The sequence below is a fragment of the Telopea speciosissima genome, chromosome 4, assembly GCF_018873765.1.
Source record: "Telopea speciosissima isolate NSW1024214 ecotype Mountain lineage chromosome 4, Tspe_v1, whole genome shotgun sequence".
NCBI classification, from domain to species: Eukaryota; Viridiplantae; Streptophyta; class Magnoliopsida; order Proteales; family Proteaceae; genus Telopea; species Telopea speciosissima.
In genome coordinates this window covers 65,644,431-65,670,200 of record NC_057919.1, presented here as the reverse complement: position 1 = coordinate 65,670,200, position 25,770 = coordinate 65,644,431, and the positions used below count along the sequence as shown (strand labels likewise).

Sequence of the window (25,770 nt, the reverse complement as noted above, 5' to 3'; positions counted from 1 at the left end):
CTCTTGATAGTCGATTCCTTGGGTTTGGGTGAACCCTTTGGCAACTAACCTTGCTTTATATCTTTCTACTGAGTCGTCTGACTTGTGCTTCACAACAAAGCCCCACTTGCAGCCAACGGGTTTCTTTCCTGGGGGAGGAATCACCAAATCCCAGGTCTAATTTTTCTGTAGGGCAAGAATTTCTTCACTCATCACATCCTTCCACTTCTGTTCAACTATTGCTTCCTGCCAATTGTTAGGGATAGTAACAGAGGATAATGAAGACACAAAGGCATGGAATGAAGGAGTTAGAGAGTTGTATGACACAAAATTGGAAATCGAGTGTTGTTTACAACTCCACTTTGGTTTCCGAATAGCAATGGGTAAATCAAGACTGGGATCAGGATAAAGCTTACCAAGAAGAGTACTAGGAGTAGGACTTGGAGCAGGTGCTAATTGTGTAGGATCAATGGTGGTGGTCTCTTTGTACCGAGGGCCATGAGAAGGAAACACCATTCCTCGAGAGTTCTTCAATTCGTTCTCCCCCTGCACTATTTGTTGTTGCTCATTGTGTCCCATTTCTTGTTCTTGACTTGTAATCCCATCCTCCAGTTCAACAAAAGCATCCCCTATAGTAGGTATATGAACATCCAGAGGAGCAGTCAGCGGGACCTCTTTATCACTTAGAATCTCCCCCTGTAGAGGTACCTGGTAGGAGGATAATAGCATTTATACCCCTTCTGAGTAGCCGAGTAGCCAAGAAAAAGACATCGAAGCCCTTTAGGATCAAACTTGTTGTGAACACGGTGGTTCCGGGCAAACACCACACAACCAAAAACCTCGGGGGGGCACAACAAACATGGAGGTGCCCAACAGAATTTTCAATGGGCAGCGACCTCCTAAGAATCTTGATGGAAGCTGATTGATAAAGGTAAGTGGTTGTAAGTACTGCATCACCCCAGAAACGAGGAGGAACAGCCATAGCAAACATAAGAGAACGAGCAATCTCTAACAGATGTCGGTTCTTGTGTTCATAATTTGAAAACTCGTTTCGTTTCGGTGTTTTGGGCTGACCGAAATATCCGAAATATCCGAAATTTCGAATATTTTGGTCGAAATTTTGCATTTTTCTGTTATGTTTTGGTAGGTCATTTCGGTGGGTTTTAGGCCAAGTTAAGGCCTGAAACTTCATGGAAACCCTATTTTAGGCTATATAAACACATTTAAATGTTTGAATTTGCAAAAATAGTCACCCAAAGTGGTGTTTTGGATTTGCACCATTGATTGGCAATGTACGGTCGAATCCTAATGTATAACTTAGTTAATTACACATAAACATTGCTTAAGACTTTAAGTACTAGAGGACATAATAAATTAGTGATTAATAAGCAATTTAAACAAGTAAATTGACTTGGAAGTTGGAAACATAAAGTGAATGACTCATAAGTCATAACTTAAGTCATAATATTAAGTACAATAAGTAAATAACAAGTTAAGAAGATGATATCAATATGACAATATCCCCAATAGTCCAATACAAGTCAAGTAGTCATCTAGTGACTCAAATGTTTACAAATATTCTAATAATAATTACTCCGACGTCCAGGATCGACCCCACTCATAGTCCAATGGAGCCGACTTGCATTGTTCTCCGACTGTAGAACAAATGAATGCCACATCATAGTATGAGAGAAGAAACGACCGAGACTAACGAGGAGAAAAAAACCCAAAAAAACCAGAGCTTGTTAAGTCTCGGTCGAAATTTCAACCGAGACTAACAAGTTTTGGTATTTATAAAGCTACTTTTGAAAAAGGAATCTCGATATCTCGCGAGATTTTGATTTTGTCTCGAGATATCGCGAGATGGTCAAAATTTCGACCGAATTTTTGCATTTTTTTAATTCAAGCTTGTGTTTCGTTTCGGTCAGGTCGAGATACTCGAAATATTCGAGATCTCGATCAAGATTTCGCGAGATTTAGTACTATGCTTGTGTTCAGCAACTCCATTTTGAGCAAGAGTATCCACACAAGATGTTTGATGAATTATCTCATGGCTATCCAAATATGGACAACCCAATGTATATATACACAAGTAAAATTATAAATGTTGAATTCCGTGAATACTGGCTTGAGTCAGAGTGACTACAGCCGTCTTTATTTATATGTAAAGAAAAACATTCTGGAATAGATACAAGGACATAATTACCCCTAGGACAATTTTACCCTTGAACCCATATTACAACAATAAACCTACATTAATTTATAGAACATATAAGGAGCCATAAGAAACCTTACTTTTGTTTTAGTTTGCTCAAGAAGAATGTCGCAAATGGAATATCAACAAGAATCCCTTCAAACATGGCCTACAGGAACAGCAATATAAAATCATATTAAATACAAAAAATTGCATTAATAAAAATTTACATGCATGCAGAAAATCAACCTCAACGATTTCCCCAGAATAACACTTTCTTGTACTAAAAAAAAAAAAAGTAATATAAGCAACATAACAAGACAAACATCTTCAAATCTGGCAACCATCCAGCTAAAAGGTTTAATCTTAAGGGACTACCAAAAGCCTAGCAACAACAAAAAAGAGCAAGCTGGGCTCAATCTAGCACTGTCAGAGGCAGAAAAAAAAATATCGAAGAGAAGGAGCCCTTGATCAAAACTTACTTTCTTTGAGAATTAGTGCCTACTGCCTAAAGGTGTTGACAGTGCTAAAGAAGTTGAAGGGGACAGTGAAGACAAAGACAAGCCACTGGTTGAAGATTCTAAGGGAAGGATCAACAATTAGTGAATTCTACTTGTTGAATAATGTACACCAGAATACCGTGGGGGCATTCAGGTCTTTTTACTGATTTATATTTAAGTGTTTGTGCTGCCTAGTTAAGTCGGCTATAGCTAGGGGTAATTTTGCCTCTATGATGTAATCTTCCATATTATAAATATATGGCTTGGTTGATCAGTTTGATCATTCAAGCATTCTCTCATATTTTGTTTCGTTAACATGGCATTAGAGACAAATTCTTTGATCTAGGTTTTCAAAACTTCCCCCTCCATTGTTCTTCTCTTCTTCTCTACTCTTCTCTTCTCTTCTATCGTTTCTCCTTGCTTCTCTCCATCCCTTTTAGGGCAGCTCTAATGAGGTGATCTTCTGATCTAGATGCTGCCCTTCATCAAACTTCATTCATCAATGTTCTAAACAACACTTGAGATTGATAGCTGCTGATTTCCTCCTCTGCGATTTTTTGGATTTCTCCTCTTCCTGGAGATTGAGCCTCTATTACCCTGAGGACTGTTTTTACCTCTTGGAGATCCATATTAGCAACCTTGGACAGCAACTATCAAACGTCTACACCAAGAATTGAAGACAATTCCCTAAATCGATCTCACTCTCAGGGTTTTGAAAAAAACCCTGACTTTAATCGATTTTTAGGGTTACAAGGTTCAAAACTTGCTGATATTTGGAGGGTGTGTTTCTTCAACCTCAAAGAGCACTCGACATCAATATCAGCCACTTTCAGATTTTTTGAAGACCCCTAATCCCAATCGATCTCCTCTTTCAAGGTTTTTTTCAAAACCTTGAATTTTATCGATTTTTGGGATTAGGGCTGTTTGCTACTGTTATTTTTTTCAAGCAAGTTGCTGCTGCCAAGGGGGTTACTAGACCTGATATTCAGCTTCTACTTCTGATTTTTTTGCCAAAATTTCACCATCATCATGCCAAACTTCGATGCGACCATGGCTACTTCTGGAGGAGATGGTCAGTCCAGGACTGAATTCCTCCCTTATGCTGCTTCCATTAAACTTGATGGCACCAATTACCTAATGTGGGCCAGATCTTTCTCTTTGACTGTGGCTGGAAGAGGACTCAGTAGCCATCTTAATGGCACCTCTAAACAGCCCACTGAAGAGGGCCCCTCTCAAGCTCGATGGAATGCCAATGATGCAATGGTCATGTCCTTTGTTCTGAACTCCATGACTCAAGAACTCTCCAGCCAGTACCTTCTCCTTGAAACAGCCGCACAGATATGGGCTGCTGCTAAGGGAACTTATGGACAATTGGGGAATGATGCACAAGTTAATGACAACCAGAAGACACTCCAAACCACTACTCAGAAGGAGTTGTCAGTTACCAAATACTATGTTGTCCTCGAGAGCTTATGGAAACAATTGGATCACTATGCTCGATTTCAGCCCTCTACACCTGATGACATTACTGCCTATTCCAAGTATGTGAACCAGTTTCGGGTTTATGATTTTTTAGCTGGTCTTAGTGCGAAATATGATCCAATTCGAGTGCAAGTTCTTGGTAGGATTCCTTTCCCAACATTGGAGCAGGCCTTTTCTTATGTTCACACTGAAGAGACACGTCGGGCTGCTATGATGTTGACTCCTACAGTTGAGAGATCAGCCCTCCAAGCTGCTGGTTACAACTCTTCTACTACTTCTGAGAGTAGTGCTTCTACTGCTGCTGCTCCTGGAAGAGAGCCAATCAAGTGTGACCATTGCAACAAACCATATCACACTAAGGCTCTGTGCTGGAAATTACATGGGAAGCCCGTTGATTTTGAGACCAAACGTGGTCGTGGTAAACCTAAAGGCAAGCCTAATCACACTGAAAGTGTAACTACAGCCCCCATTGCTGAACCAATTTTCTTCCAAGAAGAATTTCAGGCTCTCAAGCAGAATTTCGTGCTATGGCACAAGGTATTTGTGAGTTACTTTGGCTCAAAGGCTTGCTACAAGACCTTGGTGTTCCTATTTGTCTTCCTATGATGTTGTACTGTGACAACAAGGCTACAATCAGCATTGCACATAACCCGGTACAGCATGATCGCACTAAGTATGTTGAAGTGGATAGGCATTTCATCAAGGAGAAATTGGAAGAAGGACTGATTTGTGTTCCCTTTGTGAAGTCTACTGATCAGCTTGCTGATCTTTTCACCAAGGGATTATCTGGAAAGCTATTTCATCCTAATTTAGTCAAGTTGGGCATGATTGACATATTTGCTCCAACTTGTGGGGGAGTGTTGAATAATGTACACCAGAATACCGTGGGGGTATTCTCGTCTTTTTACTGCTTTATATTTAAGTGTTTGTGCTGCCTAGTTAAGTTGACTATAGCTAGGGGTATTTTTGTCTCTATGAGGTAATCTTCCATATTATAAATATATGGCTTGGTTGATCAGTTTGATCATTCAAGCATTCTCTCATATTTTGTTTTGTTAACACTACCAACAAAAACAATGTGGTTGATTGCAAGAACAAAAAAGTGGTTCTTCAACAAGATAAGCCAAACGATGAGGACGTTGTTAATTGCAAGGACAAAGAAGTGGTGCTTCAACAATATGAGCCAAAGGATGAGGTCATGGCTGACAAAGAGACTAAGGATGATCTACATAAAGCCATGTACAAAGACTCTAAAGATGATCCACATAAAGCCATGTATGTTGTTCCTAGTTCCTACAGTTGGAAGAGCTGACTAAGTTTGTGATTCCTCGTCACTTCTTTGACAAGAAGAGCCAAACAGTTGCTGACTTTATTCTTGTTGTTCATGAGAAGCCAAAGTCTTGTTCTGGATTGAAAATTTATGCTGAAAAGTGATTGTTCATCACAATAAAGGGCAATTGGCTAGTTATATTTTTGGGAGTTCTAGCATTAGCTTCTATTTAAGTTTCCTAGTAGATTTAGGCAAGTTTATTTGTTTCCGACTTGCAGTTTCTATCTACGAGTCCACATTATGTAGGATTTGCTTTTTTAAGCTTTAGTTATGATTTGTATTATTTTAGTAGTTCTGTATATGAATTTTTTTATGAATATGCTTATATTATATCCAATGCTTTGTTTATTAATGTTTGTTTTCTCATATACTGGTTTTTTTTTTTTTTTTTTTTTTTTTGGTGAATAATGAAATATAGTACGAGAAGAGAAAAATTACATATACTCCCCAAAAAAGACGGGGGAAGAAGAAAAGCAATACAAAGCAAATCTCAGTCCCCAATTAGGAGGAGCATGGGGCAGGCACAAAGAAAAGGGGAGACCTCAACAATCAAGAGTAAGCATATTCCTTGGGGAGTCGATGCACCAAGACGAGACCACAGAAAGCTTGCTTCTAATGTAGAAGGCAATGATGTCCCAAATCTGCTGAAATGATCTAGACTTGGAGGTCCATCTTCTGAGATTACGCTCCATCCAGATATGGTAAATGATGACACCAAAGGCAAGCTTACACGCAACATCACAACTGGAGTTACCAGCAAAGGACATATGCACCCAATTCTGTTCTCTAGCAAAGGGCAAGATTCCTCTCCGCTGAGGCCAGCACTTGGCGAGAAGCCCTTTCAAAATAGAGGTGGAGAAGGGGCGAAGGGGCAAGCAAAGAAAAGATTGACCACATCATCTAGGGAGTTCCAACAGAGGTAACAAAAGAGTCTGGTATCCATATTATGTCACTACTAGCATAATTATATCATATGGCTTCTATGCTGCATTCAAGCATATCATATAAGATTATCATTGCTAATTTGCTATATTAAATATCTGGAAAAAAAGCCCTTGGTTCCTTTTGGCCCCGTTATGGGAGACCCCGACCCTTTGCTCGGGAATGGCTTTGGTTGGACATGACTTTGCTGGTAGTTCTATCTGTGATACAATTGGTAAGCTTGTGTTCGGGGCCGCTATCTCTGACATTTGGATGGAGCGGAATCTTAGAAGATGGACCTCCAACTCCCGTTCCTTCGACTTGATTTGGAAAACCATCTTTTTTATGCCAGCTCTAGACTACATATGCTCCCTCATGATCCCCTATCTGACTCCCCAAGGAACAAGCACATTGTTGTATCCAAAGGATTAGAAGTTTCTCTTTTTCAGTCTCCTAGCCCTCCTTCCTAGGGCTTGAGGCTTGTATAGCTCTCCCCCCTTTTTTCCCCTTATATATTCCACCCCCACCCCCCTCTTCTCCCTTTCTCTCCCCTGTGGGGTTTTGGTAATGAATTTTTTATTCACCAAAACAAAAAAAAAAAAAATCTGCAAACCTAGGCACTCCTCTAACGCCTTGGGTCGTCTAGTTGCCGTAACAACTATGCCTTAAATTTCAATTCTCAATTTTCATAAAGTCTTCCGCGGAATCTTGTGCAGTTAAGAAGCATCATATAGATAAACTCAGTGTAGCTGAGATGAGGATGATGAGATGGATGTGTGGCAAATCTAGTAAGGATAAAGTAATGAATGATCAAATTAGAGCTGATTTGGCAGTAGATCCGATACATGATAAGCTACAAGAAAGTTGTATGAGGAGGCATGGCCATGTTCAACGAAGACCTTTAGATGCTCCAGCATGGAGGAGTTATTTGATTCAGATTGAAGGAGCTAAAAGAGCCAAGGGCAGACCTAAAATGACTTTGGATTTCCCAGGAACTCGAGACGAAACTTGGGCTCGAAATGGGATCGTACAAGGTTTCGGTTGACCAACCCAACGTATAAAAGCCCATCTCTCGCACGAAACCTATCTGTTTTGACAATAAACTTGACTCTTTCACTGGTTCTGACACTGGGAAGCATTTTTTTCCTGGCAAAAACTTGAATTTCTTGCCCAAATTACTTCATTAATCACTACTTATTTGCATTCTCATCAGCATTCAACCCTTCTAAACCTTGGATTGGAAGATTGGAGCTTGAAGGTAATGCCTTTTTTCCCCAAATCTAATTTTTGGTAGAATATACTAATAGACATACAAGTCATCCAAATCACATGGACGGGTTGAGTTCTGTTCCAATTTTTTATATTTTAGACAGAATGGCCCGATCCACAACTTCATGGAGTCGGAATTTTTTTTTTAGGTCGTTAAATTATTTATTGAATTTTCTGTTTTAAAAATTGATTTTCCTACAACAATTTTTTGAAAACAAATAGGGGTAATATGTGATGGATGGACTTCAAATTAATATATGTTAGACACCGTTGGCCGATCTATGACTTGACGGAGTCGGATTTTTTTGCTGTTTTTAATTTGTCGGCTTTTGTAAAATTAACTGATGAGATTCAAAAAAATTGAAAATAAATAAGAAAAATATTTTGTATTGTCTTGAAAAATCAAGAAAAATAATGATAGTATTGATATGTTTTTAGCCGAAAATGATTAATAATGTGATGTTCTTTAATTATTTTTTGTTGATTAATTTTTTTGGGCGAATATAAAATGTATAAAAGCCCCAAAAGGGAAACAAAAATCCATAAAGGACAACAATACAAGCCAATAAGGCTAGTAAGAAACAAGGTGGCAAAAGACCACATGGACATGTTCAATGCAACACAAAAGCCCACATGGGCATGACCAATTCAACAAAAAAGCCCACATGGGCTTAAAACAAGAGCACTGAAGCCCATAAGAAAAATGAGGGGCAACAATGACAATTCCAGTAGGGCCCCACAAACCCTAACCATCTAACCACAATACTTTCTTCTTCCAAGCCGCCAAGACGAAATTAGGAACCGCAGGCAAGAAGGCAACCAAGGCGGAGGGGCGCTGGCCTTGCGGAGGGCCACGGCCAAACAAGCAACTGGCCAAGCGAGGGAGACCGCCATGACAAAGGCCAACGGCCTTGCGGAGGGCAATGCGAAGAGGCTTCCGGTCGAGCAAAGAAGGCAGCCAAGTGGGCTGCAGCCTTGCAGCTGGCAGCAAAAGGGCCGAAGGCCGAGTAAGCCAAATGGAACCGGCAGGAGGGAGGCCAAGCTAGGCTGGCGGACGCAAGGCAGTAAGCCAAACAAACAGGTGACCGAGCGGCAGAAGGTTGTGAGCGTCGGTGGTGCAAACTACGACGGCGAAGGAGCCAAGGAACGAGGGAGAAGCAGAGCCGAACAAGCAGTTGACGGAGAAGCTTGCCCAGCAAAGCGACTACCGAACAGGTGTTGCCCAAACGAGCCTGGGATCCGATGGGAAGTCAGCCAAGAAGGGCCGACAATTAAGGGAAACAGCAAGCCTAGTAAAAGAGGTGACTAGCCAGGCAGCGACCATACACAGCTAGCGACTAGAGTGTGCAGTTCGAGAGACTTCAGCCAGCTTAGTTAGAACCGAACATAGGAAGAAAAGTGGAGAAAGTGGGAGGAGGAAGAGAGAAGAAGTGAGAAAGTGAGGAGCAGCCCAGCCATACGGCCAGGCTGCTCCAAAGCTGCGGCCAAGAGTTGTTTGCTAAACGCTCCGAGGGTTTTTTGTTGATTAATTAATTATTAAAACAATTTAAAAATAGTTTTAATTAGGAAAAAAATATGACTTGGGAGAAAATTTAGAATAAGCTTTATTGCAATTTTAGGAGCCATATTTGATGTCTACATGTTAATAATCTATGTGTTCTTGTTGCAACAATGTACCAACTAGTACATAATGGCTAGGCTGACAAGAAGAAATTTCAGCACAATTACCGTCACAAAAAAATTGGGGGTGACAGAAATCTCACAGGCTACCCTAGCGTTCCAAGTGAGATAAAGACATCGAGGGGATGACAAAAGGCAACCAAGGAAAACTTTGATGCTATGCATGTTTAGAGGGGATGCCTAAGTTAGGGGAGGAGGATAGTGAAAGCAATGAGCCAGATTGGGATGATGTGGAAACAGCGGCTGAGGCTGCACAACTGAGGAGGGAAAAGGTAGTGAGCAAAGCTACCTTTAGGACAGAGCAAGAGAGATTGTTGCAAATGGCCAGGGGAGCTAGTTCATCTAGACATGCTCCAGTAGAGCCAAGGGTGGGAGAAGGAGAAGGCTAAGACAGAGAGAGCCAGAGCTCCCATTTGGGAGGAGCTAGAGTGTGAGGGCCCCAACCTCAATCTGTGACCCAGTCATTGAGATCCTCGAGTCGGATCTTGCCCTCTTTCTAAGACAGGACTGGAAACAAAAGAAGCTGAAACAGATGTGGACTAATGTGAAGGAAAAAGCGGGGGTTGCTTTCTCCAAGTGGCTTTCTACCACAACATTCTAGCCCATGCCACTACGGGGCCATACTATCAAAACATGTTAGATGAGATAGATAGGGCTGACCCAGGAGTGAAAGGGCCCACGACATATGAGATGTACATTGTAGTTACCCCACCACAAGAAAGAATTGCAGGAACAAAGTGAGGGGTTAAAGCTGAAGTGGGAGAACTATGGAGTGACTATGATAGTATGATGGGTGATGTATGATTATTGGACTAGACCCACTAGACAATCCATCATCAACTTCATGGTCTATTATGACGGTGGACCGTCTTCTTGAAGTCTGTGGATACATCTAAGGAGAAGGATGCGAAGTATATATACAAGTTGTCGAAGGAGGTGGATATGGAGATGGAGAATGTGGTATGGGTTGTCACTGACAACGAGAGCAATTTTAAGAAGGCAGGGGAAAAACTGATGAACAATCCCAGGTACCGCAAATTAAAACTTGTGAGAGAGGTTGTAGAGAGGGCAAGACAAGTGACCACTTTTGTTTACAATTATGGATTTTCATTGCAAATGTTGAGGAGAAATAATGGTGGGACTTGGTGAGGCCAGGGTTGATACGCTTTGCCAAAAACTACATCACTCTGAAGAGCTTTGAGACGAAGAAGGCTCAACTTAGGTCCATGTTTACTTTATAGGATTGGTTTGAGTGGCAGGAGTCTGCTTCTCGTGGAGGTCGAGCAGACCAGGCAACCATTTCTAGTGACAAGTTCTAGGATGACCTGAAGAAGGTCGTTCAGATCTTAGATCTGATCGTCAGCATGTTACGAATGATGGACTCACAGAAGAAACCCACCTTAACTCACTTGTGGGTAGCTATTGGGATGATGAAGATGCAGGTGCAGGTAGTGTACATATGGGGTAACACAAAGTTCATTGCCATGATTAGGGATCGCTGGGAGATGCAGCTCATGCATCCACTACATAAGGCTGGTGAGTTTGTACTTATTCACCCCAATTCAACTCGTAATTTAGTTGCTTATTCACTAGTTTGCATTACTTTCAGCATACTACCTCAATCCCAAGTACCAATACAGGTATAAACTTGCGATGAGATAAGATTTGATAGATGCAATTCAAACAGTGGTGGAGAGGAAGAAGCCAAATGCAGATGCTCAGTCAGTTGTCAATCAAGAGGTAAGACTAGGGCATTAGTTGGTACTTATGCAACTTCAAATTTGGTACTGATGCTAACACTGATATCAAACATTGAAATGGATATAGATGAAAGCCTTCAGAGATGGCACTGGGAGTTTCGATCGTTCAGTGGTCGTTTCAGGTCAAGATGGCACTGCTGTTGGTTGGTCCAATCACCATAGTCTTTTCGTTCATATTTAAGTATGTGTATGCATTATCATTTACTATCACCTAACAATTTTCTTTAATGCTCTTATGTAGCTGAATGGTGGTTGTTGTATGGAAGAGACTCACCTCTGACCAAGATAGCAGTTAAAGTGCTCTTAAAGACATGTTCCGCCTCCAGGTGCGAGAACAACTAGAGTACGTTCAACCTCATACACTCCAAGAGGCAGAATTGATGGGTGCAAAGCGGCTAGAGGGTTTGGTGGATGTGCATTACAATATGAGATTGAGAGAGGAGCACATACATCTTGGTATGGACAACAATACAACCCCAATCAAGTTGAGCGAAATCTTCCAACTGGACAAAGATGAGTGGGTTAGGGATAGAGGTGAGTATGTGTTAGATGAGGTCGGGGATCAGCCTAACACTCAGATTGCTTCAAAGATGGATGCTGATGTCAAGGATTATATGGCATCAAAAGGCAGAGTTCACTCAGAGATTTGACGTCCATTTGAGCCTCACCTTGGTGGAAATGATGACGAAGAGGAGTGAATGCACTCCTCTAATAGTACTCATACAACTTCCCCAACTCAGAGCCATGATGATGATGGTAGTGGTGATGGTGATGGTTATGATGATGGTTATAGGTTAGCAACCTTACGCGAGGACCAGATGATGCAGGATCCGAAGCCAGTGCTAGAGCCCATCAGATTCACAGAGGAAACTCAGTTTGATCATGCCATGCAGGATGAGGATCACGGTTCATGTATAGGGAGATGCTATACTTGAGGACTACGCAAGCAATTCAGACCTAAGGAGGAGGCAGCTAGGATGGGCATGGATGTATTGAGCTTGTCTAGCACAATGAAAGCCATGAGTTTCGGTGAAAGTAGAGGATCTGAGCATTAGTATGCACCATCCTTCACAAGATAAAGCCCTAGTCCAGCACATCATGTTGATAGTGGCTTCAAGAGTGTTAGCTTAGTTGCTAGGTATGGTGGATATGGTGGTAAACCATCCTTTGAGAGCACTAGTTCCATTTGGAAGGTATAGTGACGATGGTGGTGGCTCTGGTGGATCTTCTAGTTCATTCCACAGCTCCAAGAATGGGGGTGGATCAAGTGCTAGGTCACCTTTCGTCAACAACATCTCGTATCCGGGTCAACAATTTGTGCCCGCTCCATCCAGTTTCAGTCTCGGTGAGCCATTCTCTAGGTCAGGATAGGTCTGATACGTTGATGATGGGTAATCATAAACTATCAAAACAATTGGAACCAAAACATGTCATGGGATACATGTGGTGCATTCCGAGGAGTGGCTACGATTTATTCAATCATACACATCTCGTGAAATGGACCAACCAAGAAACTTCATGTGGAATCGAGTGGTGAGTGTTGTATGCTTGTTTTTCCATTCTAATGTATGTTTAGATTGTTTTGATAGCTTATGTACCTTTCGAGTAGCTAAATTTACATGTAGACTCAATGCTTATGATAGGGCTACAATCAATGTAACCTAGAAAACTTGGGCCGAAACCACAAGTACCATTTTGGGTTTTTTTTATAAAAAAACTAACTCATGGAATAGGTGTAAAATGTTAAAAATATGCAGCATAAAAAAAAGATACCCAAAAAAAAAAACAAGTTGTGGACCTTGAAACCTTGGTTTTGAGTTTGCTGGAAAAAAATTTACCAAGTTTCGACATAGTTTCAGCCGAAACCTGGGAAATCTCGGTTTTGGCCAGGTTCAAAACCGATCAAAACTGGCCTCGAAACTGAGATTTAAAACCTTGGTGGTGAGGAAAGACATGCATAGCTTAGGCCTTGGATCAAGTATGACCGCAAGTAGAGCTGATTGGAGGGTAAGGATCCATGTAGCCAACCCCATTTAGTTAGGATAAGGCTGAATTGTTGTTGTTGTATCTATTTCTCCCTTATCTATTATCTGTCCCTGCAATCAGATTTTCATCATCATAAGGTTTTTTATATCTGCATTTATAAATTTATTCAGAGTAAACAATAAACTGTATTCAAAAAATTGTGTGCCTGAATCACCGGCTACAAGTATATGTAAAACTCTTAAGATTTGACTCCTATGACTATTTGACTAATCCAAATATAACTAAAATCACTACTTATTTGACAAACAGAACAGTAGTAGCAAACTGAAAAGAGCATATATCAACTCCTAAACTTCAAAATCGAAATGGGACTAGGACCAAACAACCTATTTGACTTTCAAACTCATGATGCTACTAGGAAATTCTTAGATCTCATATTCCATACCCATATCATATGCCCATTAAAGTAGCTTATTACCAAAAAAAAACCATTGGACATACGGTCCAATACATACATAACCCAGTACAAGGCCAATACTAGCTATAAGAACCGCACTCTTTTGCATTTTGACTGCATCCTGAATTCATCTGGTAATCGGCTTCTGTCTTTGTAAATTATATTGTTTCGCTAAGGGTCTCCATTGCACTATCTATTTCCCATTGTACTCTTCCCCACATTTTGTTAATAGTTATTTGCTCCGGGAACTAGAACACCATGGGTCAGGCTCTCGATCAGCATAGACGGGTAGAAGAGAACTGGGCAGTACCTCATAGTTACTACCGCAACTATGGAAGTGGCCTCCTCAAGGAAAGTCACAATGGTGAACCACCGGTCATGACATGTTTGTTGACATTGATCGAGGTGTTTGATGGAGTTTAGCTTACAGAGAAAGATAGGATCCCAAGTGCTGAAGGGCACAGGTCACTAAGACCTTTTGAATGAATTGTTGAAACGAAGCCAAAAAGAGGTTGACCCACTTCAATCCCTGAATGCATACCTTGATTTGGCAGGTGAGCCAGGCTTGGAGAAGGAAGAGTGATGCAGCTCCAAGTAGGAAGAACAAGAAGAAGAAGCCCTGAACTTAGGGCTTGATTAGGGAGCCATAGATTAGGATTATTATTTTCCATACTTAGTTTATTTTCCTGTTTTTAGATTGAGCCGGTTTAGAAGTGGTTGCACCCAATTGGTTCAATTGGTCTAATTTAAGTGAAGTGTTCCTATAGGTTAATAGGTCCTTAAATCATATTGGCTAGTATGGAATCTTCTTTTAAATTAGTTGTTTTAAGTTAGACGTCTTTTAACTTAAGTTAGTAGGGTTAAATAGGTCTTTTACTATTTTAAGTTATTAGTTTTAGTTTAAATTCCTTCCCTTCCACGATTTTGTGAAGGAGAAGTCATTAAGTTGTAGTAGGATTTGGCATAAAGCATTATAAATAAAATAAATCATGGAGGGCACCCCCACATTGAAATTTGAATTAAAAAAGTCTGTTTGCTACTGTCGGCTGTTGCTGCTGCTGTTCCTGCTCCTTTGTGAGTGCATCCTTGTGGATTTCAAGGTGGATAGGGTGGGTGGATTCTTGGGACTCCTTACATCGAGAAGATTGGAAGGTTCCTTCAATTATCAAGCTGCTGCCAATGGATTCCTACTGTAAGTTTGAAGATTAAATTCTGTTTTCCATTCTTCTTCCCCTCATTCGATCCCTCTTATTTTCTGTTTGAAATTTTAAAACCCTAGAATTTCAGAATTTTAATTTTCTGTTTAAACCTATTTAAAACCTATACCATTAGCTTCCTTTAGACCTGCCCATCATTATCATATATCACATTCACTCATTCCCCTTACCTAACCCTAATTTTGAGTTAAATCAGCCTACTTTGCCCCAATCGGCTGATCAATTTCAGAACCATTGTACACCTGGCCTCTAATAGGATTCTTCTCCTATTTAGAGCTACATTAAAGAGTTTCCAACCCGTGATTGAAAAGCGATTGCTTCAGGTTTGGGGAGATTCAGCTTTACTAGGTATTTCAAGCTCTTGCAGCAGCTTGTCATGGCCCGCCCAACAAAGGCCCACGGGCCTAACTTGCAAGCCCATGGACTTGAAACTTGGGCTAAGACCAAGTCCATGGCCTAGAACTCTCTACACTTAGAGAAGAGTCTAGAGATAGTCTAGAACCTCTAGAAAGCAAGGATGGTTAAGGAAAGTTCTGGAGAAGCCTTGTAAATAGCTAAGGAAAGGGGAGACTTCTAGATTTCTCCAAGTAGCTAGAATCCTCCTCAAAGGAGGCGGGAAGGTTCTAGTCCCTTGGGCTAGAAAGTTTTCCACTATTGGATAGAGGACACTTGTAAATATCTTAGGCATTCTTTGGGATCTTGGTTGCCTATAAATAGAGGTGGTCTCATTTGGCTAAGGCACCACCCAACCAACCAACCAAGCAAGTGAGCATTCAAGCATTGTACTCTAAGCTTTCTAGTTCAATACAAGTTTCCATTCCCTCAAACTCTCTCTTGTGTTCTCTAAGTTCTCTTCCCAAGTCCCTTGCTAGAGTTGTGAAAGGCTGACTTAGCGCTAGCATGAGTGCTAAGTGCCGGCATGGTTGCTTAGAGAGGTCTAAGGCCGTGACAAGCTGCTTGGATAAGTACACTTAGCTTCTGAGGCTTTCAACTATTTGTTTGGCGGCCCAGTTTACAGGTAAGCTCCACAGGAATTCTAAAAAAGATTGATTGAGAGTTTGAGACTCCCTCTCCATTCCCACCAAGATATCTACACACTCTTGTCTATTTCAACTAAAAGCCTTCATGAATATATGAAGATTGGTCATATCAGGATATTGAGTTAGCTTACTTGAGTCATACAATTGTACACCAAAGACTTTTGCTCCCGGAAGAAGAGAGACTCTGTTTTTTTTTCCAGTTAGTGATTGATCAGCATTGGGTGTGCAGGTAGGAACCGTACAATTGGTAGGAAGCATAAGAGATAGCTCTTGCCTTCATTATATTTTATCTAGAGTAGGGTTCTATTTTCAACTTCTTTATATCATGCAAGTCTATGTAAAATATATGTTCTGCTGAGCCTTCCTTGATTAATGGAAATGAGTTACATTTACATATTTGTGGATTTTTCAACATCAATTAATTAAGGTATATCACCACTACCTACTTTTAACACTGACATGGTTCCGTTCAAACATTTTAAAGTGAATATATCCAAATAAATGTTTAAAAAAACATCACCACTACTTACTTTTAACACCGATGTGGTTCCATTAAAACATTTTAAAGTGAATATATCCAAATAAATCATTAAAAAAATTATCACCATAGCATATTATCATAAAAATTCTGGTTTTAAGCAATTGCAATGACCATCAACTATGGTTTCCAATCATTATATATGCAAGGAGCCTAGTGAAGCTTTATGATTAATGACCACTGCTATATCTGCATAAAATGACCATATTTGCAGTGGAAAAGCATGGACATGATCTCTTTAAGAAGTAACTGTAAGTTAAAGTATAAAAATTTTACAAAAAAAAAATAGTAAATCCTTGTTAAGAAAAACAAAAATAGTATTATCATCTGAGTCATATTCCAACCATTTGGGGATAGCAACATCAATCCCCATCAACTCTGTTCCACTATTCCTAAATGAAAAACATACCAGAATCATACCTTTCCCAGTATGCTACCAAGAAAATGGAAAAATTGGAGATGTTGTTCGTGTATCAATCCGGAGCCAGGATTAGGGAATAAAAGGTGGTCAGTTGTTTCCTGAAAATAAAAGCACGTTAACAACGAAAAACTCACAAAAATAAACATAAAATAGACATCCACAGAGATACAGATATAAATAGACAAAAATTAAACCCAACCTATGAAGAGAGAGAGAGAGAGAACAAAAAAATAATAATAATTAAGAGCAATCTATAAACATGAACAAGTGTTGTGATGCATTATCTTAAATGTAGCCATCATCAAATAAGTAAGTTTTTAAATATTTAAATGTCACAATCTAAGGGAATGCAGAGAGGAGGGAATCCAGTTAAATTGAATGACTGACAACATTAAGACCCAAAGGAAACACAGGCTCTTAAGGAATAAACCACATGGTATACAACAGAATAATTGACGTCTTCATCAAATTTGACATCTTAAGGAATAAAACCTAATTTTACATGTGTTGTTTCAGAAAGTAACATAATAATGATAGACATAGTGATTGTGGTAGCAGAATAAGAGCACACCAGTTTCGATAGTTGGAGTTCAGACTTACTTCGCATCCTGAATACCTAGCCCCTAAAAGTAAAACCAAATAATAATAATTTTGCACAACTAACTACAATTGGATGGGTCCTTACCAAATAGAAAGTCTTTCAATGTTTTAGAAACTAGAAAGTAACAAAAAGGAATAAGAAGACAATATGAACTCTATGTCTGAATGCCTTCACATAGTACTGTAGTCTCCTAGCCAAGAAGTGGATAAGTGTTTTTTTCCTGCATTTTTTTTGGGAATTGCTTCCTTTTTAATTATTTTCACTCCTTGTTTTCGTTTGAGTCAGCCAATTCTGGATTTGATTGTTCAAGCGAGTCAGCCAATTCTGGATTGGATTGTTAAAGCTCATAATTAATGAAGGAATCAATTACGTAGCTTACCAGAAATCATAATAACAGCTATCACAACAAAGCAAAATCTATACAACGCATAAGGGTATATGAAAAACCCTGTACTAATTATCATAACAGATTCTTGATAATTTGAATAACAAGTAAATGACCAGAATCATTTTGTGCATAGGTAGATCTGTGAAGTGTGAAGTACGGAGAGAGTTTGAATTACCCAACATCAAAAGTAGCTGACATAGAAATGATAGATTACAGGAAAAGTCATGTTAAGGGCAGGAGGAAATTTCCCTAATATACCTTATCCTCGTGAAGTGGTGAGGAAAGTCAAGCATAGCTGAGGACTGGTAACAAGTAAGCCTTTGAATAGAGTTGAATGGCAAAAGAGGATCATGTAGCTGACCCTATTTAGTTGGCATAAGGCTGGGCTGAGTTGAGTTGTATCTAATCCCCGTGAAAATTTCATATGATCAAGGACTTAAATTTGAAGAATGAATGATCCTGGATCTTTGGAGATGATATCACACTAGAGGCGGTTGTAATTCCCCTACTCAAAATGGGGCCTTTCCAGACAAGGGAGAAAACGATATCTTAGCTGAGTAACTGTACCTTTATAATATGCATGTTTAACCGTAGTGGAGTCTCTCCCAAGTCCAAAGTTATGTAAAGAATTAAGTGCTTATGGCCCAAAAGCAATCTAGTCCAATTGAAGAACCAATTACGGTCCCAATAGCCAAAAAACTAGAGAATTGTTTCTACCACATTCCAGAGCCAAAGGAAGATATATTAGCCAACACCAATTACTTTAGGTATATAGTGTCCTAACCCTTCAGCCTGATCTCTGCTATGTGATCAGACTGATTGACGCTGCCAATTTATCTCCAAGAGGGTAAAGATGGCAAGAACCATATTGCATGGCAGGGTAAGGATATGACTCCAGTATGGGATTTTATACTTAAATGAAGTGTTGGCCATGAGCACGGATCCTATTTTGAAGTCTCCAAGTAACCAATCTGAGGGAAGTAGAGGTGGATAAGGGTTACTTGGTCCAGATTTACTTAAAGAAGAGATGCTGGAAATTTTAACTATCAATCGCTACACACTAAGGTTAGAATAAGAGAAAGATTCTTCCGAGCCAATGCCAATTAATTTTATGCAAAAATAAGGTTTATCACCACCCAGAAATGTAAGATATAAAGCCAATCCCCCTCTCCCCCCCCCCCCCTTCCCACCCAAACCCCAAAGAAAGAAAAGGCTAAAGAAACAGACGCCCATATCTACTGAATGAAGAAATGTTACAAATTCTAACTTTCAATAACACACACAAACAAAAATAAAGGATCATAGAATTGCATTCATTAACCACCTTAAATAACCCATATTGCACATCAAAAGCTGCTCGAGTGATATTCTCCATGAAATCTTTGAAAATCCCACCCCCATCAATTCCGGCCTCTTCAACTCCAAGTTCATTGACGAATGATACCCGGATCTGAAGAAGTAAAATAGAAGGAAAAGAAATAATTAAATTTTTCACCAATACAACTACAAAGTGTTACATCCTGGCCCACGCAACTATATTCTAAGAGGGAGAATTTTCTTTCAAACAGCAAATGAAAAGGAAAAAATCCCACTAGTATTTAGAGGAAATGGATAGCCATACCATTCCCCGAAGATCCTCCTCAGACAATGCACTCAACTGATTAAAAGCATCTTCAAAAATCCGATCCCGTCTTATTCTGAATCTATGTCGGGTAAAAACAGCTTGAGGACCATTTCTTTGCCTTGCAGCCGCTAACTGTGACTGCAGAGAGATTGAGGAGAGTGGTTTATCAATGAAACAAGAGTGAGGAAACCAACTTTGGGGACTTGTCTTGCACGTACTTGTTCCCATGAAAGATAAAGAGTACGGATACAATCCCCAAAGAAGATAAACACCATACTCATGCTTAATATTATTTTTCATAAAAATAATATGAAGGCACAAAATTGAAAGCAAACTTGTTTTCAGTCAAATACTCACAGTGAATATTCTAACCCTGCTTGTAAATGGCACCAAGAAAGGAGCTTGTTTCAATATGTCATACGCTCTTGAATTTTCAGTAAGAGCCTGGTAGAGGGGGAAAAATTTATAAAAATGCAGTTTACCTCATCCACATACATAAGTTGGCACTCAGAGCCTAAAGTACACATGTCAGAAGCTTGTTTACCTGAGAAATGAAAACCTCATCCACTGCTTCCTGAGCGTGGAAGTCACTTGGAGATGTAAACTGCTGTCTATTATTCCAATCTTGTAACTGAATAGAAACATTAGAGCACATAAAAAGGAGAAAAGGTAAATTGATGTTTGTCGAGCATGAAAAGCAAGTCATCCCTGAGACTTGAGAGTGTCCAAATAATAGTTGAACATATCTGGTCACTTAGCAATAGCAAAAGCATCTAATTTCAAAATAATAAAAATGTTACGACTGTATACAACATTAAACAGAAAAAATGGAATAGTAGCACACACCATTTATATTTAGCTGTGTCAATTAACAACTATGTTTTTGCTTCTTTAAAGTGTCAAGAGAAGAATATGAATTTGTCCAGTCAATAAAGTAGAAAACCATGGGCAAGGGGGAGCCAGAAATAGGAAGGCAGAACTGTGTACTGCTAATGTACCTGTGCTAGGAGCTCAGAAGTAACAATGCTGACCCTCTGCTGAATGAAATCAACAGAGTTCCTCCTGTGGCCTGAAAGGACGGTGGAAGATTTCACTGCATTAGGAGACTTCATAGGAATTACCCATAGGAGCTGCCACAAAGCCTGCAGGAAGGAGCAAACAAGTGCATCAAAATCAAGAAAACTGAAAGTCAATACAATACAATATTGTGCCTCTCACATACAATTAAGGTCATTTCCAGTTTTGCTTGTATAGCATTTTAGATCCCCATCCGCCCTTCCAATACAAAAATACAAAACCTGTGATATGCTTTATAGACGCAATAAAAACTCATTCTCTCCTAAAAAGTCTGCGGAATGAATTTGGTTACGGGAGAATCACTCAAAGCATCTCATCATTCCTTGCTGAGAGGTAAAAGATACATAGTACCAACGCCTCAATCCTCATGACCTCTCCTTTGTCCCACTTGAGAATGTTCCCCATCTCCTGGAGTATAGGCTGATGCAAGTTCAACAAAGGGAGACCTGAACTGCAATTTTGTTGAACAGATGATGCTATGAGCACCAAGAAGCTGCCTTGAGAGAATCAAAGTGGTTTGAGGCTTTGTGCTGCTCCTGTGCAGTGACAGTTTTTGTGGTTAATCACTAGTGGAATCAGTGTTTTGGTCCCTTATATGACTATTATAGGGCCCTTCATGCACTCTACTAGCGCCCACTGTGTTTATCTCTCTCTCTCTCCCCCCTTTGAAACGACCCCCTGCCCCTCCTGTATGATACCCCATCCAATGCCCCATTTGGTGCCTGCCTGCTAGCTTACCGCATACGGGCGGTGTATCCCTCTCCCTTAGAAAAGTTTAAAGTTGTACCGATTTACTAGGGTATTGGACCCCCTTATTCCCTAGCATTGCTATACAAGGAGAGAATTTTCCCCAAGAGCTCCATAAGGACAGGATAAAGGGTAACTTTAATACTTGAATCCTATGGTGTCCTCAAATTTTGGTTGATCCTCCCTTTCCAAGAACATGAGATTTTGTGCAGATTATGCATAAAGCCATCATTTCCAGACCACCCACCAATGCAAAGTAATATGAAGACACAGAAAGATGACCACTACTCATCATTTCAGATTGCTGGAAATGATCCGATCAATTTAGCTTAATCTGCTAATAACTTAGTGCTCAATTTACCATGAAGCTAAATTGTTCTGCTAACAAATTACCTGCCACAAATTCAGCAACATTTAGAATATTCTGCCTGTGTTTGGCTACAGGCTGAAAAAGACCTTTTTCCAACAACATTGGAACAAAATACTACAAATTACCTGCATCAACTAACATTAACTCACCTGTTTCAAGATAACAATCAAGCCTCTGATGTCTTTTAAAGAGAGTGGTTTCTCCTGTTCGTAGAATTCCTCATTATCAACTATCATGAGCATATGCCTGATGCAACAGAAAGTTTAAACAAGATATGGTGAGACTTAGCAGATCAGGACATCACTTATAGACTAAAGATAATGCATACAAGTCCCCAGTAGAAGACGATAAGATGTAATTGAGCTAACATAAAAAGTGGACATACTTATACACAGGACAGAAAACAGCTAAAGGTAAAAGCCAACCAGGGCCATCTCCCAATAGATGTGCTGTCTGGCTAGACAAAGATGGCCATTGTTGATTCTCATGGCACAACTTCATGAAGTTCCAAATCATAGGAACAAGCTCGGTTCTGTATGCTAATACAGTCATAATCAGCTCCAGAGGTAAAGTATTGAACGTAACATGCAAGAAAGAACAAATGGCCCCAACAGCTTCCACCTCCTTATTTTGTGGCATATCTTTAGGAGATCCACTTAGAAGTGAGGTACCTCTGGATAATACATTAACCTGTTAAAATTATTAGAAAGAACAAAAAACCAGTTAAAAAAAAAAGAATTTAAACTGCAGCCACGGATGCAAAATCTTTCTTGCATTGAACTTTCGCAGATGTTCCCCCCCCCCCCAAAGAGAGTTTAACAGGTGAACTTTGTGTTTAAACGTTGCCATAGAAACTGAGATGACAAGCGGCAAGCTGGCATACCAATTGCTGAAGGAGGCGTGGATCTATTGCATTAATAATCTGGCGTTGCAAATCCTTGTTCATACCCTCTTCTACGCATTCCTCATCAATAACCATTTCATCAACGCCCAAAGATGAATCTAAAATGCAAGAATAAGCAGACTTAGATCTCAATAAAGCAGTTTAGCATAAAGGTAAGGAGATCTACACAAGTCAGCTTCTTTATATCCAACTGAATATAGAGACCGAATAAGAAAATATAAAGAATCCAACAAATAAAAACCTACAGGAAAACACAAAGGGGGGGGGGGGGGAAGAAAATACAAGCATAACTACTAAGGTAGCAATGGAATGGCATACCTCCCTTACATTCTCTATTTGAAGATTTAATTGGGGGCAGTGCCTCCAACATAAATGCAGAAACCACTGCAAAGTCTATCGCCTGTACCATTAAAGAAGATAATAACTCAAGAAAGAAAAAAATTAACTTTTGGAACATGACCAACCAAACTTGCACATGATCAAGTATAATAATCATCCCACACTAGCCATTAGCCATGCAACAATTATTGGTTACTAGGAGCACTTCACTGACTGGTTGAGGGAAAAAAGGGTACTGAGTAATGACATTCAAATGAACAGTTCATGACAGTTGAAATCTGTCACCACGTACATCAGCAAACATGAGCGGGTCCAAGTGAGAGTATCCCACAAGAGTATCCCACATCCATCTCACCAATCAAATTCCATCCCAAAGTACGTAGGAAGTGCCTTAAAAGAGAGTTCACAGTTACAAAAAATTACTGAAATGCTTGTGAAATGGTATTCTTGTAATTTTATGAAACTTTAAACTCACTTGCTAATCATTTCCCATGCTTGTTTCACGCTGAAATTTGACCAGTGCAATGGGTGTGCAATCCTCTACCACACAGACCCATCAACAACCATCCAAGGACTTCCACGTGGGAAGAAAACATGAACTCCTGACAAAATCCAAAAAGGGAACAAAAAGAACTAAAACCTATCACCAAATTTGTAGGAATAGCTCAGAAACTTTACAGCCCCTACAATACCAGGCCTGTCCTGAATGGAGGACTGTAGGCCTAAGCCAGGCTTTAAAGTATTAGGATTTTGGTCGAGGGAAAGTAAAACAAGTAATTAAAAAGTCGAAACACAGGCTTCGGCTGGGCTTAAGTCAGCCCAAGGGTACAGGAGATCCTGGCACAATCGCATAAGCCCAAACTGGGGTCCATATTTCCAGACCAGAACCACAAACCTATCATACTCATGTTTACATTGACAGTGCTAACAAAAATTACGTTCAAGAAGTCTCCTATAAGTAGGTAGGCTTTTAGAACCTGGTTCCTCATAATATATAACTACTGAACTACTCCAGTCTTCCAATCCGGACCATGAGATACCTGATCGATGCAAGAGTCTTTAAAAGGAATTTTCAAGCTTTTGTGTTGTAATATGGGTTCAAGGGTAAAATTGTCCTAGAGTTAATTATGTTCTTGACCTATTCCAAAATGTTCTTCTTTATATTATAAATAAAGATGGTTGTAGTCACTCTGACTCGAGCAAGTATTCACGGAATTCAAAATGGCATCAGAGCCAAAAATCATCTGGGAATATGGGCAATGAAATCTTGTCCTTTTATTTTCCTCTTTCTCTCGTAATCTCGCCGTAGCCTAACCACCGCCGACCACCACCACCACTTCCGCCAGCCTTCCACCACCACCACCACTTTTCCGCTGACCAACGCCAATCCCTACAGCCTTCCGCCAGCTTCTCTCGGCCTCTCTTTCTTCTCACAGGAGCCCTCTTCCACTTTGCCGCCGTTCATTTCCCACCCTTGGTGGTGAGTTGACTCCCACCAAGGGCCTTTTTTGCCTTCATATGATCTGATTTTTTTTTTGGCAGATTTTTTTTCTGTTCCAACAATTTTTTTCCAGCCACCATGCCTGCCATTTCAGAGATCGCTTCTGCTTCCTCTGGCCCTGATGGTTCGTCGCAACGTGACTTTCTTTCGTTTCCGGCGAACCCTATCAAATTAAATGGCAGCAATTATCTCTTGTGGTCTCGTTCTTGCTTGTTCGCAATTGGTTCCCGTGGTCTCTCTGGCTACATCAAGGGCAGTACTGTCAGGCCTACAAAGGCTGGTACTGCACAGGATCGATGGATGAATTTTAATTTCTTGGTCATGTCCTATCTGGTTAACTACATGGACCAAGTAATTGTCGTGCGTTATCTTCTTCTTGATTCAGCTGCCAAGACATGGAAGACAGCCCAGGACACTTATTCTCAGGTCGGGAATGCCGCCCAGTGCTATGAGCTCTGTCAGAAGATCCACTCTACCAAGCAGTTGGAGTTGTCCCTTTCTCAATATTATAATAACATGTGCACTGTGTGGCCTTAGCAGTTGGATTTTCTGGGCACCTTCACTGTAACCTGTGATGTTGATGCAACAGCCTTCCGGAAGTGGGAAGATGGTTTGCGTGTTTTTATTTTCTGGCTGGCCTCAATATTGAGTTTGATCAGATCCGGGCCAATATTCAAAATCGGGACCCTCTAACCACTCATGAGCAGGCCTATGCGATTCTTTCGGCTGAAGACAGTCGGCGTATAGCCATGGTTCATCCTGTTACTCAGGAATGATCGGCCCTTCTTTCTGGTTCCCAATCTTCTTCCCGTTGAAATGCTTCCCGTACTGTTGCAGGTGATCAGACATCTGGTGATCGCCCCCTATTAAATGTGATCATTGTGGGAAGGAATGGCACACAAAGGACCGATGCTGGAAGCTTCATGGTCGCCCTGCAGATACTTGTGGGCGTGGGAAGGGTGGTTCCAATCGGCCCACCAACACCCGTGCCAATTAGGACTCTACTAAAGAGCAGCCCGACCAATCTCTTTCCCAGGTTGTAATTCAACTGCAAAATCTCCAGGATATGATGACTCGATTGGACACATCTTATTCGGCATCTATATCTCCTTCATTGGCTGCTTCGGCTATTTCTATGCCTACCAATCACACTACCACTTCTTCCACAGGTATTTCATTTGGTGGGAACTGCACCTCAACCATACCCGATTCTTGGGTTATTAACTCAGGGGCTACCGACCATATGACAGGTTCTTCCTCTCTTTTTTTCAAATATTCCCCTTTATCTGGTCATAATAAGGTCTGTGTTGCTGATGGGTCTCTTTCTCCTATCTCAGGAAAGGGATCCATGCAGTGCACTTCCTCTCTTTGCCTTTCATCTGTGTTACATGTCCCTAAATTCTCTACTAATTTGCTTTCCATTAGTAGGTTAACCAGGGATTTAA

The 25,770-nt window shown here is 40.3% G+C and overlaps 1 protein-coding gene across 4 annotated transcripts in view; it reads right to left on the bottom strand.

Annotated features, from left to right (window-relative positions):
- Window positions 1–25,770, bottom strand: part of LOC122658571 (E3 ubiquitin-protein ligase UPL6-like) — a 95,569-nt gene that overhangs the window by 27,199 nt on the left and 42,600 nt on the right. For all 4 annotated transcript variants that reach the window (XM_043853585.1, XM_043853583.1, XM_043853584.1 and 1 more), the window contains 11 exons: window positions 22,804–22,885; window positions 22,465–22,583; window positions 21,967–22,271; window positions 21,731–21,827; window positions 20,386–20,529; window positions 19,932–20,018; window positions 19,745–19,831; window positions 19,385–19,525; window positions 19,088–19,213; window positions 16,774–16,872; window positions 2,275–2,342 (listed from right to left, as the gene is read on the bottom strand). In XM_043853585.1, the coding sequence (XP_043709520.1) occupies window positions 2,275–2,342; window positions 16,774–16,872; window positions 19,088–19,213; window positions 19,385–19,525; window positions 19,745–19,831; window positions 19,932–20,018; window positions 20,386–20,529; window positions 21,731–21,827; window positions 21,967–22,271; window positions 22,465–22,583; window positions 22,804–22,885 (1,355 nt within the window). The remainder of the gene's footprint in view (window positions 1–2,274; window positions 2,343–16,773; window positions 16,873–19,087; window positions 19,214–19,384; window positions 19,526–19,744; window positions 19,832–19,931; window positions 20,019–20,385; window positions 20,530–21,730; window positions 21,828–21,966; window positions 22,272–22,464; window positions 22,584–22,803; window positions 22,886–25,770) is intronic.